Below are 18,004 nucleotides of genomic sequence, written 5' to 3' on the forward strand. Positions count from 1 at the left end.
TTGAATTGCTTTCTAGAATGAGTCCAGTAACGTTCAAGTAGTGAGCGGTCATCTCTATCATAATGGGGCCACAGAAAGAAATACTATGAATTAAATGTGCTTACAACTTGGGGATCACCATTAGGCAGGAGCAAGATGATGAAAGATGGATGAGAATGTTAAAAAAAAGGAAAATAAAACAAAAAAACTACTTATGCACTAAAAAAGACCCATGTCCATAACTCGTTGTGATTCTAGGTTGGCCCTGACATCTGTGGTTTTACCTATAATGTCTCAGAAGAACTATGCAGGCGGTGGATGCAGCTTGGGGCATTTTATCCATTTTCCAGGAATCACAACGGTGAAGGCTACAAGGTAAGATTCTCAAGACCTTTTATGTAGAGTGATTTAAATTAGGAGTGACTGATTTCCCCACCATGGTCTTTGTTCATTGAAACTCCCTAATGGTCTGTTATATTTGGATTAATTTTTAAAAATTAAAAATGAAATTTTCCTTTTTTAAAGAAAATGACTCTTGGATAGACAGCTTCAGAGTTTATTCCTACCAGGGCACAGTGGATAGAACTTTAGGTCTAAAGTTAGAAAAGCCTCAGATACTTCTAGATATGGGACCCATGTCAAGTCACTTAACTGGTAGAGGTTAAACTGCCTCACAGAGCTGTGAGGTTCAAATGGGATGATATCTGTCAAATGTATAGCAGTGCTTCACACATAGTAGATGCTATATAAAGGCTTATTCCCTCCTCTTCTCTCTTTGTTCAAATTTCCCTATTTCTGTCAGGGAAATTATTATCCTTCTAGCCACCCAGGTTTACATGTAGGTCTTTTCCTGCATTCTTCACACTTACTCATGCTACATATCTAAGCAAGATCTTTCTAACTCCACACCATCTATCTTCGCCATCTTCTTTTTACTCACATTGCTATTCTCTAACTCTTTGTTTTTAAACCCTTACCTTCTATCTTAGAATCAACACTGTGTATTGGTTCCAAGGCAGAAGAATGGTAAGGGTTAGGCAATGGGCAGTGACCTGCCCATGGTCATACTGCCAGGAAGTGCCTGGCAAATTTGAACCCAGGACCACTCATCTCTGGGCCTGGCCCTTAATCTATTGGAGCACCTTCATACTCTTAACAGAGATCTGGATATCCACAATAGACTCCTAATTGGTCTGTTTTCCTCAAGTTTCCCAACACCATCTCCACCACCGTCACCTCCATTTCAAACTCTACTTAACCACAAAATGATTTTCCCAAATAATATCTGTAAAACACATTTAAAACCTTAAAGTACATAGCTGTTATCAGTGTATTAGGGGACAAGTTGGCTTTACAACTAGTTTCTTTAAATTTTTTATTTTAGAATTTTTTTTTATGATTCCATGATTCATGTTTTCTCCCTCCTCTCATTCCTCCCCACTCCCAGAGTTTATAAGCAATTACACTGGGTGATACATCACTCGAATCCATTTCCATATTTTTCATTTTTGTAAAAGATTAATCCTTTAAAACCAAAACCCCAAATCACATACTCATATAAACCAGTGATAAATGATATATATGGATTTCTACTCTCACAATTCTTTCTCTAGATGTTTACCACTAGTTTCATTGTACTTGTTGCCATTGTTCTATTTTTTTAACTTTTAAGTTTATTTATTTAATTAATTAACTTAGAATATTTTTCTACGGTTATATGAATCATGAATTCAACCATCAACTTTCAGAATTGGCATCTAGTCCCATCTTCTACCTCATTCAGCAATACCTCCTAAACCATTCCTTATAGCATCTATTTTAGTACATAATGAAAATTGCTGAAGAAGAATGAGGTCTGAGAAAAGGTCATTGATTTGGTCACTCAAGAGATCACTGAAACTGTTGGTAGTTTTGATAGAAATTAAGTATCAGGAAGCTGAAAAGTCAATGGATGATGAAGAACATGAAACAATCGGTGTTCTCTTCTTGATCACTGTAACAAGGATAGGAAGAGGGTGGACAAGTCACTTTGTCCCTTGAAGCATCAATTTCCTAATCTGAAAAATGAGAGGATTGATTTAAATAATGATTTCCATGGTGCTATTGAGCTATACATTTTGGGGATTTTCTGAAAAGGTATTATACTCAAAGGATGGGGAGAAACAATAAAAAAAAAGAAGACAACAGTGGAGTGAAAGCTGAGTAATAAACATTATTAAGCATCCACTATGTGCCAAGTGCTGAGGTTACAAAGGTAAAAAACAGTTCTTGCTATACAAGGAGCTCTCAGTCTAATGAGGAAGATAACAACAACAACAACAAAAAAACCCAACTATGTGTAAACAACCTATATGCAAGATAAATTAAAGATAACGAATAGAGGGAAGGGGGTAGTCAGGTGACATAGTAGATTCAAGGCTGGGCATGGAGTCAGGAAAACTGAATTCAAGCCTGGCCTCAGACTTACTCTGTGTGACCCTGGGCAAGCCATTTGACCCTATGACTTCCAGGTCCTCATATCTCAAATGAGCTGGAGAAGGAAATGGCAGGCCAATCCAATATCTTTGCCCAAAAAAATCACAAATGAGATCATGAAGAGTCAGACACAATTGAAAAACAATTGAACAAAACTAGAAAAGGAATTAAATCACTTGACCCTGTTTGCCTCACTTTTCTCATCTGTAAAATGAGCTGGAGAAGGGCATGGCAAACCGATCCAGTATCTTTGCCATGGAAACCCCAAATGGGGCCATGGAGAGTTGGGCATGACTGAAAAATGACTGAATGACAATAGAGGTAAGGCACTAGAATGAAGGGGAACCTGGAAAGCATTTTTATATGAGATGAGATTTTGGTTGGGGCTTCAAGGAAGCCAGGAGTCTGATATGAGGAGGGATAACATTCTAGGCAAGGAGAATAACCACTGAAAATACATGGAATTTGGCGGTGGAAGGTCTTTGGTGAGAAATAGCAGAATAAGAGAATAGCTTTTTAAAAATTCCAAGCCACTAAACTTTTTTTAGACCGATTTTTTTTGGTGTATAATTGGACATAACATCACTAGGTTCCCTTCGTGATCTAGGCTTGCTCAAAACTAGTGGTTTGGAACATTTGGTATTTCACACAGAAGGTTGTTGCTGTTCAGTCATTCCAACTCTATGACCTCATTTGGAATTTTCATGGCAAAGATACTGGATTGGTTTGCCATTTCGGTCTCCAGCTTATTTTATAGATAAGGAAAGTGAGGCAAACAAGTTAAATGACTTGCCCAGGGTCACAAAGCTGAGGCAAGATTTGAGCTTAAGTCTTACTGATTCCAGGTCTAGTGCTCTATCCACTGAGCAACCCAGAAGATCAACTGGATGTTTTCATGTTTTGTGATCTGTAATGAAAAATGCCTTTTCTCTTTTGCTCCTAGGACCAGGATCCTGCTGCATTTGGAAAAGATTCCCTTCTTTTGAATTCCTCCAGACACTACCTGAACATCCGCTATACTCTGCTCCCCTATCTCTACACCCTTTTTTTCCGAGCTCACACTCGGGGGGACACTGTAGCCCGGCCCCTTCTTCATGAGTGAGTTCCCTGATTTCCATATTGAATTCTGACATTCTAAAACAGAGACTCAGTTCTGACTGGGTCTACATGGTTATATATGTTTAGGTAAAAATTGAAAGCAATTCCAGGGATTATTACCAAGTGATTTCTTTTAGAGGAAAAATAGACAATAAGCAAACATGAAACTAAATTTCCAGATATAGAGATCAGAAAAAAGAGGATCAGATAAGAAGCACTGAACCTACTGTGTACAGCCTTTAAAAAAAAGAAAAGCATAGATCAAATTTTACATTGACCAAGTGCTTTTAAAATTGGATTTCAACAGGAATTTCCTAGCTTGACTCATACATAGACATACTATTAATTGGAAAAGCCTAAATTTATAGACTACTTTATCCTATTGTCAAAGAAGGATTTTTGAGCAGGTAAGTGATTTGGGCAGAGAGGAGATAGATAGTACGGTGGGCAGAACATTGGTCCTGAAGTCAGGAAGACTCACCTTCCTGGGTTCAAATCTGTTTGTCTCAGTTTCCTCATCTGTAAAATGAGCTGGAGAAAGAATGACAAACCACTCCACTATCTTGGCCAAGAAAACTCCAAATGGAGTCATGAAGAGTCATACATAACTGAAATGACTGAACAACAATCAAATGGCATAGGCAAACTTGTGTGGGTCATGCTGATAATATTCCAAATAAATAAGGGTAACATTGTGCAAATGATCACAGTGTCCACAGTTATTGACACACTCTATAGGTTACTTTGACAGGAGAAAGCATGAACAAAATTTTTATCTGCATCCACTGGTTCCACATGAGAGGGTAGTTCAATTTAAAGTGCTCTATGGAAAGAACTTTTACTTGACAATTTCTCCTTTCTCATCAGTCTGATCTGGAAACTTGTTTTCTATCTTTTTTTTTTTTAAACCCTTACCTTCTGTCTTGGAGTCAATACTGTGCATTGGCTCCAAGGCAGAAGAGTGGTAAGGGCTAGGCAATGGGGGTTAAGTTAAGTTGCCCAGGGTCACACAGCTAGGAATTGTCTGAGGCCAGATTTGAACCTAGGACCTCCCGTCTCTAGGCCTCACTCTCAATCCACTGAGCTACCCAGCTGCCCCCGATTTCTATCCTTTAAGGTTTATTCCTTTTAAGTAAGGTGTTATTTTTAAAAACCCTATATTTTTTATCTAGTTAAAATCCAAATATCTTTGGGAGTAGTGAGTCAGTATTGACATTAAAAAAATCTATTTTTAACATTCATCTAAAATTTTCAAATTTTAATTTCATCTTTCATTTAATTTAATTTCATTGCATTTTTAAATCCATTCCTCTAGTTCTTCTCCTATCCACTGAGAAGGCAAACTATATAAATTATACATGGAAAATCATTGCCATTTTTCATGAATTAGTTTAAATCAATTCTATTTGCTCTAACAGCCAGAACAGAAACTTTTGTGGGTTAGTGAGGATAGGAAGAGTTGAGCTGAGTTGAGTTGGAGGAGGGAGGAAAAGAAAAGTAATTAGGATAAGAGACACTGCTGAGGAAACCCAGCCTTAGATAGGTACTACAGTAGAGAAGCTTGGGTCAGGGATGGTAATAGGTATTAAAGATGTCCTTTGATGCTTTGGGTAGAGTTTGCCCCATTTTTCTTCCTTGTGATACCACATAATAACCTGAATCCCTGAGCAATATTTGAAGAGACAAATGATATGAACTATCCCCTCTGATCTCTGGTTCTCAGGTTCTATGAAGATAGTAACACCTGGGCTGTGTATCGGCAGTTTCTGTGGGGTCCTGGGCTTCTCATTACTCCTGTTCTGGATGAGGTAATTTTGTTCATATGGACTCAGTATCATCATATTTACCCCCTTCCCCCTTTAAAAAAAATCCTTATCTTCTGCTTTGAAATCATTACTCTGAATTGGTTCCAAGGCAGAAGAGCAGTAAGGGTTATGCAATGGGGGTTTAGTGACTTGCCCAGGATGGCAGAGCCAGGAAGCGTCCGAGCTTAGATTTGAACCTAGGGTTTCCTCATTCTAGACCTGACTTTCAATCTACTGAACCACCCATCTGCCCCCTGTCTCAGTGTTATTTTTAGACTCCCCCCCTTTCTGGGAACCAAGGAATCAATAAACATTTGTTAAGTACCTACTATGTGCCAGAATCTCTGCTAGGTGCTTTATAAATATCATCTCATTTGATTCTGTTAGCCAAATTCTGATGACAGATTTGCTTAGGATTTCCACTTTCTCCACCTGACCCTTTGGGGATCTGCCTCAATTGCCTGCATTTGTTCATTTTGTTAATGGGGGGAGGAGTACTCTGTGATGGAAGAGAACATCCCTGTTTCAGGGAAGAACAATGGATGCTTTGTATCCCAGGCATGTGAAAGCTAATGCTTTGCTTTTGTTTCAGGGTGCTAAGAATGTGACAGCATACCTGCCTGATGCTGTCTGGTATGACTATGAAACTGTAAGTAGACTCCCTGGGGAGCATAGCTGCTTCAACAGGGCTTCCTGGAGGGTGCAGGGAAAGGGAATGTAACTGTGGGAGAATCAGTCAACTCTACTCTTGAGACATTTCTTGGTGGGATTTTTTTTTAGAAATATGAATTCTTTGGCTTTGTATCACCTTTATTTCTGAATCCATACCTTGACTACCTACCTAGATATCTAAAAACATCTTTTCCTTTTGACTTACAATTGGTTCTGACTATCAGTTCCAAGGCAGAAGAGGGGTAATGGCTAGGCAATGTGGGGTAAGTGGTTAAGTGAGTTGCTCAGGATCACACAGCTAGGAAGTATCTGAGGTCAGATTTGAACCACCTTAAGGTTTGCTGCTCTATCCACTGAGCCACCTTGATGCATTTTTTGTAACAACAAATGAAAAAGGGGGGGGCAGGCCATCAAAATAAATCAGAATACTAATTGCTTAAGAATATGCATCATGATTTTTGCACTGAGATTCTTTAGTGAATCTCAGGGAGAATAGTGAAGTCATGGGATCTCTTTGATCTCAGTCAGAGTAGACAGTAAGTGATTGTGATGTTGAGTATTAGTGAAGAAACTAAGAGTGGCAGAAGAATATTTTGAAAAGTTTCTATCTTTTGTTTCTCCACCATCTATCTATATTTCCAATTCTATCTCTTTCCCCTCCTTTCTCTATAGCTCCATCTCTTATAAAAACTATTAGCTATTCACTAACACTAAATGACACGTCAACCAAATTTCACAGTGTATATGCAATATTTCATACCTGTAGACCCCCACCTCTGCAAAAAAGGGAGAGAAAGAAGTAAGATTTTTGCATAATATTATGGCTCACAGATAGATTGGGGGAATTGTTTATGCATTCAGATTATTATACAAACCTCTCTGAGTATGGTATAAGCCCCAAAATACCTTAGCAATCCCACTGTGATAACAAGATAATGCTGACTTTAGTCTTAATGCTAAAGCCAGGAACCCAACTGAACAGTAGAATGATAGGTACTGTAGTGTGGACAAATTACAAAGCATGTAATTGAGAAGTGATTCTATTCCTTTTCTTTTTTTTTTTTAAACCCTTACCTTCCATCTTGGAGTCAATACTGTGTATTGGCTCCAAGGCAGAAGAGTGGTAAGGGCTAGGCAATGGGGGTTAAGTGACTTGCCCAGGGTCACACAGCTGGGAAGTGTCTGAGGTCAAATTTGAACCCAGGACCTCCCGTCTCTAGACCTGGCTCTCAATCCACTGAGCCACCCAGCTGACCCCTATTCCTTTTCTTTTTAAAAAACCCATTGCTTCCATCTTAGAATTTATAGTAAGTTTTGGTTCCAAGGCAGAAGAGTGAGAAGGGGTAGGCAATTGGAGTTAAGTGACTTGCCCAGGATCACATAGCTTGGAAGTGACTGAACCCAGTTTTGAACCCAGGACCCTTGATCTCCCAGCCTAGGTAGGGTAGGAAGCCTCTTACCCTCTTTGTGATTCTATACTCCCCACTCACCTTTTTGTGATTCTCTTCCTAATGCAACATATGTTTACTTCTGTACCAATTAGGGAGGCCAAATACCAGAGAGAAAACAACAGGTGGAAATGCTATTCTCACCAGAACAAATTGGACTCCATCTTCGAGGTGGCTATATTTTCCCCATCCAGCAACCAGCCATAACCACAGTAGCCAGGTAGGACATCAAAGGCTAGTCCCATTTCCAGGATTGAGTCATGGTTGGCCATTTCCCTGCATAATGTGTAAATTATCTTGGAGTGGGCACTGTGGCTTCTCTACCCCAGTGATTAATTCACTGAGTAGGTAGAAAGAGGGAATTAATCAATAGGTTTGTTATTTAGCCTTAACATTCAATCTTGGTTCTTCCTGAAAAAAATTATTGGCTTGATTGATGCTTTACTCAATAACACATTTTCAAAGTTCTTTATGAGAGACAATGTGTGAGCATTTTGGAGTTGGGTGGTCAAAGAACTTGATTCTTGAATCATGGTTTAGTCATTTACTAACTCTGTATAAGTCAATTAATCTTTATAAATATCAGTTTCTTCTTCTATAAAATGAATGGGATTGGACTAGATGGACTAGATTTTTCCCTAAAATCTTCACTTCTAAAGCAAAGGTTATATTTTCTGTTTTAATTAAGTCATCATTCTTTATTCCTTGAGTTCTAGGATTCTATGCTCCTATGTTCTTTCCCTTCTCATCTTTGAGTTTCCTAATCACTAACCACAAGTCTTTTAGAAGATGCTATTGAATGAATGTTGAATTAGGACCTGCAAGTCCCAGAAGGAGAGTTAAGCTGGTCTAGATATAAGGAGGGAATTAGAATTAGTTGGGGAATTAGTTTGGGATTTGATGGAGGGTCTTGAAAATCTGGCACAGGAGGTTTTAGACTTGAACATGAAGGAAGCAGGGAGCCAATGAAAATTTCTGAGTAGTGGAGTACAATATGATGAAGTCACTCACATTCAAAGAAGATTCATCTAGCAGTATACAGCATGGATCTGATCTGATAGAGGAAAAGATACATTTAATCAGATACAGATTTTAAGTCTTTAAAGGCAATATCCTAAAATTCCTCCAGGTGGAAGTATTACTCCATGCAAACCAATGTCTTTTTTTTTTTTTCACTGTTAGATGAAGTATCTCAGAAAGAAAACATTTTTTTCCCCTATCCTTGAAAATGAGGAAAAGATGACTGTTATGAATTCATTTGCTATTCAGCTTTAATTTAAAAAAAGAATTAAAATAATTTTATAATAGATTTTAGCAAGAATACTTACTTGACTTAGTCTACAGAATATTTGTTTTCTCCCAAAGAATATCAGCAATTGAATTTGTGTGATCAACTTTCAGTTGGTTTTTCATTACTCTTGGTGCCCTAGATTGGACTTCCTGTCCCCTCTCTTAAACATGTGGCATTCTTATAGATTGTGGGGCCTTTGATGCTTAATTATCTTGAATTAATATTATATTACAAGGTGATAAGCATTTTTAGCTGTCAAGAGCCATGAGTTAGTTAAGTATACCTACCAACTGTTTTCTATTTTTGCATTAAGTCTGCCTGAGGGTTCTGAAAATTGCAGAACAAAAATGTTTTGGTGGAGATTTCAGGGAGTTATGTCTCTTTGCTTGAAATAGTAAGGAAGAATTTGCACGGAGAGTTGGGAAATAGCCAGAGGGAGATTCTAAAGTCACAGTGCTATATAGGCAAAATGGTAACATTAAGCAATAACCGTTTAAACAAATAGAGGTGTGTTCTTATACCTACACACATATATTATATATTAATGTATATATAAATGATCGGTTGTAAATATAGTTGCCTTCTGTTGAGGCTAAAAAAATCTTTCTAAATCCAGAAACACTTGGAAGCAGGTATAGAAATAAGTGAGAACAGGTGAGCAGATGTAGAATGTTACATATATTACCCACAGTGACAGGCTAACAGTTGAAGAAGGAGAGATATTTTGTAATAAATTAAGAACAGACTTTGCAGATACATTTATGATCCAGGATTATCACAAAATAATGAAGCAACTAGGAGAGTTTACTTAAGGAACCAAGAAGGACTGCTGGATCATTTTGAAGTCTTCCAAATGAGAATGGAGAGAACTTTAATAATTTCTTTTCTGGTTGAGTTTAAGGTGGTCTTCTGGCTAAGTTAGAAAAAAAAGCTCAAGCAACAACTTTCCATATTTTAATTTATAGGAGAAGTTAAAAGTTTCTCAGAGAAGATGGGAGGAAGGAAAAGGAGTGTTTCAAAAGGGAAGAAATCATCAGGAAAGTCATTTTGAGGAGCTGGAGCAAAATTATTTTTAAATTATTTTAAGAGATGAGTAGATTGGAAATGTGACAGTAAAGGAAGCCAGAGAGAACTTCTGTGTCTTTGGAACTATATACCTAGTAGAAAGTTGTTTTGAAGGCTAATTCCCAACATTCAGAGGGAGCAGCACTATTTTCATGGTTCATAGAACACTAAAGTTTATCCATAGGCACTAACAAAAGATAGAAATTCTATTACTCTTTCCTTAAGGAAGAGAGAGAGAAATCCTATTACTCTTCCACAAAAGAAGAGTTATTTCTGCTCTAGTTGGAGGCCCAAGAGAAATATAGACCTAACAAAGCAAATCTGATGAATTCTCTTCTTGGGCATGGATCCAAGAACAAAGAGATGCTGAAAGGCTTCACTAGACTTCATTTGATATCATTTCTGCTGATAAATGTAGGAGTGAATGATACAGTAAGCAGAACTGTGGAGTATCTTTCAAGAGACTTTATTTTGGATAAGAAGTTGAAGGATTGGAGGAGTGGTATAGTTGCTGTTTTTATCTCTTTTAACTGATGAACATGACTTGGAAGAATTTAAAAAAAGATGTAGAAAGTAAATGAATGGCTCTGGAGAAAATGTAAATAATTGGTTTTGAAATCTGTCTAGAGATGATCATCAAATTTTTTGGTCCATAATTTCCAGAACACAGATTATTCTTTCCCTTTACCCAAATTAGAAATCTATTTGACCATCTCCTTTCTGATAGGATCATTTTTTTCCTTTCGAAATTCTAAATATACCAACTCTGACTTGGAGATCAAAAACCTACATAGAGAAAAAATAAAATTTGAATTCTTATTTCAAAATAGATCACATATGTGCACTCTCATCTAATGGATTTATTAGCTGATGTTTAGTCTTTTCTTCATGACAACAACTTGAGTAACTGGGTTAATTACAACTGGAGGTTTTTGTTATCTTTTATGCCAAGGAAAGAGGATGCAATGTACAATTGTAGGAGGTGGCTTGGCATGAAAATTGATTGGAGTAGGAAGACTTAGGTTCGAATCCCACTTTTCCTGTTCACTTGTGTGAGCTTTGCAAGTCTTTTAAAGCCTCAGTTTTCTTATCTCTAAAATGAGGGAGTGGAATAGGTGGTTTTCCAGGATCTTTTCAGATCTAGATCTTCTGAGGTTTGCTGAATACTTTTCCTATAGCAAGAGGTAAATAGCCCAAGAATAATTCCCATTTTGCAAATGACAGTCTCAGAGAGTTTAAGGGATTTGTCTAAGGTCAAATAGCAAGACACAGGTTTGGAAATTGATATGTCTGACTTTAAATCCAACCCTCTTCATACTATACTACAATAGAAACCAGATTGTGGTTTTGTCATTTCAATCATGCCTGACTCTGTGTGACCCCACCTGGGGTTTTCTTTGCAAAGATACTAGAGTTCTTTGCCATTTCTTCTCTAGCTCTTTTTATAGATGAGAAAACTGATGCAGATAAGGTTGACTTACTTCCCCAGGGTCCCAAGCTAGTAAGCATTTGAGTTCGGATTTGAACTCAGATCTTACAGACTCCAGGTCCAATTCTGTGCCACCTAGTTAACCAGTTTCCTGCAATTTCCCTCTAAGCTACAATAGAAACCAGATTTTCTGGTGTTAACTTTTTTCCAGTTTATGCATAGTTTTTGATGGAATTATTCTTAAATAATGTCAATTTTCATTAGATCAAAACATTTAGTCCTTCAGCCTGATCTTTCTTTTTATAGCCGAAAGAATCCTCTTGGTCTCATCATTGCCCCTGATGACAATAAGGAAGCTAGAGGAGAGCTTTTTTGGGATGATGGGGAAACTAAAGGTAAGCATTTCCCTGGATGTAAATGCAACTACAGACCAAGGTATGTTATTCCAAATGCACAGTCATGTTTATAAACTCCTGTTTTGCCTCTTCTGGACACTAAAATGGGGTGAAAATGTCTTCTGGAAATTTACTTCTTTAATAAAGTTAATATTTAAGAATGAATGGGTTATGCTGTGTGAATAGGATCCTGAGAGGAAGAAGACAAGGAATTCAAATTAATTAAACTTTGTAATTGATTCTATTTATTTCATATTGCAATTGATTTTGCACCTACTTAAGTACCCTGTTTCCTTTAGGAATTCCAGAATTTCTAATAAAAGGAAAGTATTGCCCTCTTTTATACCATGAACTCTTGGGTAAATACATCTGGTGTTATCTTTAAGTTCTGAAGCTAACTAAGAAACACATTGTCTCTGAACTGTCTTTCCTTCAGTAAGGAAAGTCTTATCTCCCTAGTAAACCTTTCTGGCTGCCCAGGAGTCAGCTAACTCATATCCAACTAGCAAAGTCTACAATAAGTAGATGGTTCCCATGAATCGATCAGCTTTCTTTAGTGACAAAGGGAAGTGGTTACTAGTCTCACCTAGGTACTAGCCTGCTTTCCTTGATGCAAACAATCATGTCCCCACCTCCATGATGTCATCTACCCTGAAATCACTCAGGTTTTCTTTTCTACCTTTTCAACTCTGTCTTAATGTATTTTCCAAAACTAGATGAAAGCTAGTAAGCCCTACCTTGTGGTCTTTTGGTCATTGAGAGAGGCCATTGGTCCAGCTTATTGGTTACTGCTAGCCTAACTAATAAATTGATCATGACCAGAAACTTGTCTTTCATTTTACCTCAATTTTCAAATGTAACAATGGAGAAGAAAGCAGAATCCCCATCAGGGGTTAAGGAAAACTCTTTAATCCCTTTAACATTCCTTCCCCCCGTCAACAGTTTTCATAGGCTTTCATCCAATATTTCACAGACTTCTCATGGAAATATTTAAACAATTTCCATTGAAAATAGTTGAAGATAGGTCCCCAGAATTTCCTTTGACATTATGATAAGTGCTTGTCCAGTAAAAAAGACAAGGAGAAAAAGATGGTTGGTCATGGAGAGAAAGAGCATTGTCAAGAGAATATGAGATGACAGGTGTCTCAGTGGATTGAGAGTCCAACCTAGAGACAGAAAATCCTGGGTTCAAATCTGACTTCAGACACTTCCTAGCTTTGTGACCCTGGGAAAGTCACTTAACCCCCCATTGCCTAGTCCTTACCTCTCTTCTGCCTTGGAACCAATACACAGCATTGATTCTAAGACAGAAAATAATGTTTTGTTTTCTTTTTTAAAGAGCATTTGGGAAAGGTCTTCTGTGTGTTGGTTGGACTCCCTGCAGTAGACTCATAGTTGGATGTGGATAATAGCTACAAAGCCTGAGTCAGCATGAATGGGTTGAAATATGAATTGTTGGAAGGAATACCCACATTAATGACTTCAAAGATGTGCCCAAACTTGCTCATGGTCACTATTGCTGTGGTATAAGTACATCTATTCAGTGAAAGTATGTCTGTGTGATGAGTACACACATAAACTGCTGGTATTATATATGTGTGTATGTGTGTAAATATATATATATATATCCATATATGATTTTTTTGCAAAGATTTATATGTTCCTGAAACATTTGGTTTGGGGATTGATACATCCATTACTTTCATTCTAGATTAAATTCTATTTGGGTATTTCTGTGGGGAAAACTTGAGGGAATTTTTATATTTAATTTTTAAGGTGAGGAAATCTTTAAAGAGAGTAACACTGGCCTGAAGCCCTAGTCTCAGTGGCTTAGTGTTGAGAGCCTGTGGCTTTAAGGACAATAAATTGTGCTTCCTTTCTCTGTTCTCCTAGGTCTCATCATGAATGAATAAATCTTTATCTATAATTCAAAGTTTCAACTATGTCCAAGGTCTGACTATTATTTATCTCCCTTTCAGGTACAATAGCTAGTGGTTCCTACATCTTGCATGAGTTTTTGTTCACCCAAGTGAGTGATTTTAAAAAATGGCTCCATGAATATGTGTATATATGTGTGTGTATATGTGTGTTTATGTTTGTGTGTAAGCATGAGAATGTGTGCAGAGGTGTCAATATGAGTCTGTGTAAGCCTATTGTACATGCACTTATTGAAGGTCAGTATTCAAATATATGTAATTCTGTAAAATACTGCTAGTATAGATAAGGGATTCTTATACTTTTCTGTGTCAAGGTCCCTTTTGGCAGTCTGGTGAAGTCTATAGACTTCCCGGAATAATGTTTTTAAGTGCATAAAACAAAATCCATGAGATTACAAAGGAAACCAATTATATTTAGTTATCAAAATATTTAAAAAATCATGGACCCCAGAAGTATTTGATCCCAAAATCAATTTTTAATATTAGAAAACACATTGAGTTCTGACAATTAAGTGATGTGCTTATTTATATTTGTATTTTCTTCAATTCCTAGCAAAAGGGCAAGTTAGACACTTAAAGGACTGATGAGTGTGCATTGGAATGGAACATAACAAATGAATGAATGAATTTGTTTTGCTCTGGATAATATTAAGAAAGTTTATGTTCCTAAATACACTTTGTGACAACATAGATGTATTCTTGGTGGCAGTAGGAAAAGCCATCCTAGGATTTAATATTTAAAATACTTGAGGATTGGAATACATGATAAAGGTTCTTTTTTGAATACCTTCTAGAACCGTTTGGATATGAAGGTTTTGCATCAATCCTACAATGATCCAAATAATTTAGCATTTGAAGAGATTAAAATCCTCGGGACAGAAGAACCTACCAACATCACTGTGAAGAAGAATAATGTCCCCATTGCATCTTCTCCTAATGTCACTTACTTTGAAAAGGACCGGGTAAAGAGACATTTCTTTGATATGGGGTGCCAGGTCCTGAAATATATACTCAGAGTGTTGTTGCTTCAATTTGCCAAGCCAATATGGAAACAATTCTCTAGGACCTTTGAGAGTCTCTAGAGAATGGGTGTCTTTTATTATAGGAAAGAATGAAAACACAGCATCTAGGCCTAGGAGGGAATAAGGATGTTAAGGAACCTGAAGGAGAATTAGGCAAAGCTATTCACTTCACAGCTTTCTAAGACTGTACATTATAGAAAGGTGTCAAACTGCAATGGGAGGTTTTTCATTTGGAAGTTCCCTATGGCAATGAAATCCCATATTGAGCTCCTTTCTCTATGCATATAGTCTATTTACAATGAGCATAATCCTTGTCCCCTCAGTTACCTTCCCAAAATCATCTAAAGGGTGCATATGTAAATCAGTGCAGTTTTTGAGAGTGACTGTCAGGCCAGGAACATGACTCAGACAGAGAGTTGTCTGTAGCAGAAATGAAAAGTATGGGCAGAGACTTGAAGAGAGGATTACATTAAGGGCTAAATTGGAAGATGATGCCTTTGTAGCTAAGCTTTCCAGTTATGTGGTCTAACCACCATTTTACAAGTAAAGAACTTGAAGCCCATAAAAGTTAAATGATTTGCCAAAGCAGTAAATGGGATTTGAACTCAGGTCCACTGACTCCAAATCCAGTCATTTTCACATTGTCCCATGCTGCCTTGCATAAAGAACATTTTTGGAGATGATCAGGAAAAAAGGTTGAGTAGGTAAAGGGAAGTAAATGGGCAAATCATTTAAATTCGCTATCAATTTCCTAATTTAAGTGAGAGATAAAGCTGCTTATCTGGAGGATTATGAAGGACAGTAGATTCCAGGACTGGAATTGATCCAATAAGGCAATGGGAGGAATAATAAGTTCTCAAACAAGAAAGTGATATGATAAACAAGCAGTGATTTAGGAAGATTTGTTTTGCAGTGCAATACAGGATGAATTAAGAGGAGAGAGAGTTAGAGATAGGGCTAAGGACTATAGTCCTGAATTATTGAAAATCACTAGCATATAAATATTTGAAAAAGTGAGAATACATTAACTCTCCAGTGTTGAGAGCATAAAGAGAAGCAGAAAGCTAAGGACTGACTCTTGAGGAAAGGATTGAACCACAAGAATGGAAAGATGAAAAAGACGCAGGGAAGGAAACAGAAGGGAATGATCAGAGAAGTAGAAGGATCATTAGAAAAATCAAAAGGTGAATTTAAAGAAGGATAAAACCAAAATGATTATTCCTTCTATTGAGTTCCAATCATATTGTTTATCGTTTAGCTTCAAATGCTGAAGTGAAGTTAATGAGGTTTTAGAACTGAGAAAATGTCCACTGAATTTGACTAGAAGCAGGTACTAGCAACCTTTGAAAGATGCTACATATTAATGATGACAGATAACCTTTTCTCATTTATAAATCCCCAATATTTCCTTTCACCTTGTTCTTAGCTATAAGATTTAGACTGGATTTGTAGGAGGACACAGTGGCAGTGTTTTCAGGAACTTATTGACCTTTTCTGTGTAATTTCTTCTATGAAGGCATCACAATCAGGCATTAATTTGAATTTCTGCCATCTATGGCATCAGTTCTGGATTTTGATAGACTCTTAAAAGAGCCACATTATAAAAAGTAATTAAGAGACAAGAGAACCTTGATGATGACTTTGGTTATTAAGTGTCACATTCTTGGCCACTATCCTGATTTCTCCCTAGGTTGCTATGATCTCAGGACTTGAACTTGCCCTGGGAGAAGAATACACTGTGGAATGGAGTATAAAATTCAGAGAGGTCATCAAAATAGACTGTTATCCTGAGGACCAGGCAGTCTCTGAAGAAAATTGCACAGCGCGTGGCTGTGCCTGGGAGGTAACAGACATAATAATAATGAATGACAGAGAAACCACAGTGATAGAGATTACAGTGATCCTAAGGCTAGATTTATAAGCCACATGCCTCCTGTCATTAATGGGGCATATCTGGGTTAGAAGTCTTGATAAAAGATATCTTAGTGACTCTTTTTATAGGAAGACATAAACTTTGCCTTGTTTCTAAATGATAACTCTGAAGAAATAAGTAGCCAGTCAAACTTCAGTCTGTGTACGAACTCATCTTTTTCTAACCTTGGCTTTTTTTTTTCAGTTATCTAATTCTCCAGGAGTCCCTAACTGCTATGTCATCAATCACCTATATTCTGTCAGTAGCATTCAGTACAACCCAACAGGGATCACTGCAGATATCTTCTTAAATTCACCTGTGCGTGCTTCCAACCTGCTCTCTGCTGGGCTCTCTACTCCTGTGAACCCTCTCCGCTTGGATGTCACCTACCATAAGAATGATATGCTGCAGTTTAAGGTAAACTCCTTCTTCGGTTTCATCAACCAGGGCCATGACTCTGGGACTTTAGGATTCAATGACTTCGAAAAATCATCTTTCCTTTATGCTAGTATAATATCTTTTTCTTGCTTTAGATCTATGCTGCCAATAGCAAAAGGTTTGAGGTCCCCGTGCCTCTCAACATCCCCAGCTCTCCCTCTAGCACCGCTGAGAATCGGCTTTATGAAGTTCTCATAAAGAGGGATCCCTTTGGGATTGAGATCCGACGTCGGAGCACAGGCACAATAATGTGAGTAAAACCAGTTTGGCATGAAATTGAAGGATACCTCACTCCTGATTCTTAAAAAAGTTTAATTTTTATTGAGGATAACTTGAGTATTAGTTTTCATATTGACTATCTAGATAGCATTACTACCCTCTGAAAAATCATGGAGCCTCTCTGAAGCACTGTTTCAACATCTGTAAAATGGGAATAATAAACTTTATATTATGTTCTTCATGAAGAAGTTTCAAGGAAAGTACTTTAAAAGTTTAGAGTTCTATATAAATTGAGTTGTTAGGAAAACAGTATCCTAAAGTGATAGTCTGGATTCAGGTTCTAGGAGAGATAGAGAGATAGATAGATTAGATAGATAAATAGATAGATAGATAGAACATTTACTAAGTGCTTACTATGTGTCAGGCACTGTGCCAAGTACAGTTCCTACCTTCAAGGGGCTTACCCGGGGGAAACAGTACATAAAGGGGTGCTGGAAAAGTGTAGAAATTAAAATAAATCTACAATAACTTCAAATATTATATTTTATAAGATTTATTAATAATTATTAGAAGTAACAAAATAAAAAGGTAACAAAATAAAACCACATGCCCATGGCTAATCTACCTGTTCAAACAGCCCACTCCACCACATTCGCCGACAGGAAGCGAAGAGCTTGCCATGGAAGACCACCTCATTTATTCTCCTGTCTAACGTCAGTATGATGTAAGGACAGGAAGTCAGTGGCTCCTGGGGATCATAGTTTTTAGAGTAATAGATTTCTAATTACCCAAAAGGAAGAGGTTATGAGTGCTTGAGTG

General features: G+C 37.3%; 1 protein-coding gene across 1 annotated transcript in view; it reads left to right on the plus strand.

Moving 5' to 3' along the window:
• Positions 1 to 18,004, plus strand: part of MGAM (maltase-glucoamylase) — a 159,232-nt gene that overhangs the window by 39,113 nt on the left and 102,115 nt on the right. Inside the window, exons 17-27 of the mRNA XM_056799810.1 lie at positions 238 to 354; positions 3,398 to 3,552; positions 5,276 to 5,360; positions 5,950 to 6,006; positions 7,573 to 7,697; positions 11,569 to 11,657; positions 13,637 to 13,686; positions 14,389 to 14,556; positions 16,307 to 16,459; positions 16,733 to 16,945; positions 17,062 to 17,216. Coding sequence (XP_056655788.1) covers positions 238 to 354; positions 3,398 to 3,552; positions 5,276 to 5,360; positions 5,950 to 6,006; positions 7,573 to 7,697; positions 11,569 to 11,657; positions 13,637 to 13,686; positions 14,389 to 14,556; positions 16,307 to 16,459; positions 16,733 to 16,945; positions 17,062 to 17,216 — 1,367 coding nt within the window. The remainder of the gene's footprint in view (positions 1 to 237; positions 355 to 3,397; positions 3,553 to 5,275; positions 5,361 to 5,949; positions 6,007 to 7,572; positions 7,698 to 11,568; positions 11,658 to 13,636; positions 13,687 to 14,388; positions 14,557 to 16,306; positions 16,460 to 16,732; positions 16,946 to 17,061; positions 17,217 to 18,004) is intronic.

The sequence above is a fragment of the Monodelphis domestica genome, chromosome 5 (genome assembly GCF_027887165.1).
Source record: "Monodelphis domestica isolate mMonDom1 chromosome 5, mMonDom1.pri, whole genome shotgun sequence".
NCBI classification, from domain to species: Eukaryota; Metazoa; Chordata; class Mammalia; order Didelphimorphia; family Didelphidae; genus Monodelphis; species Monodelphis domestica.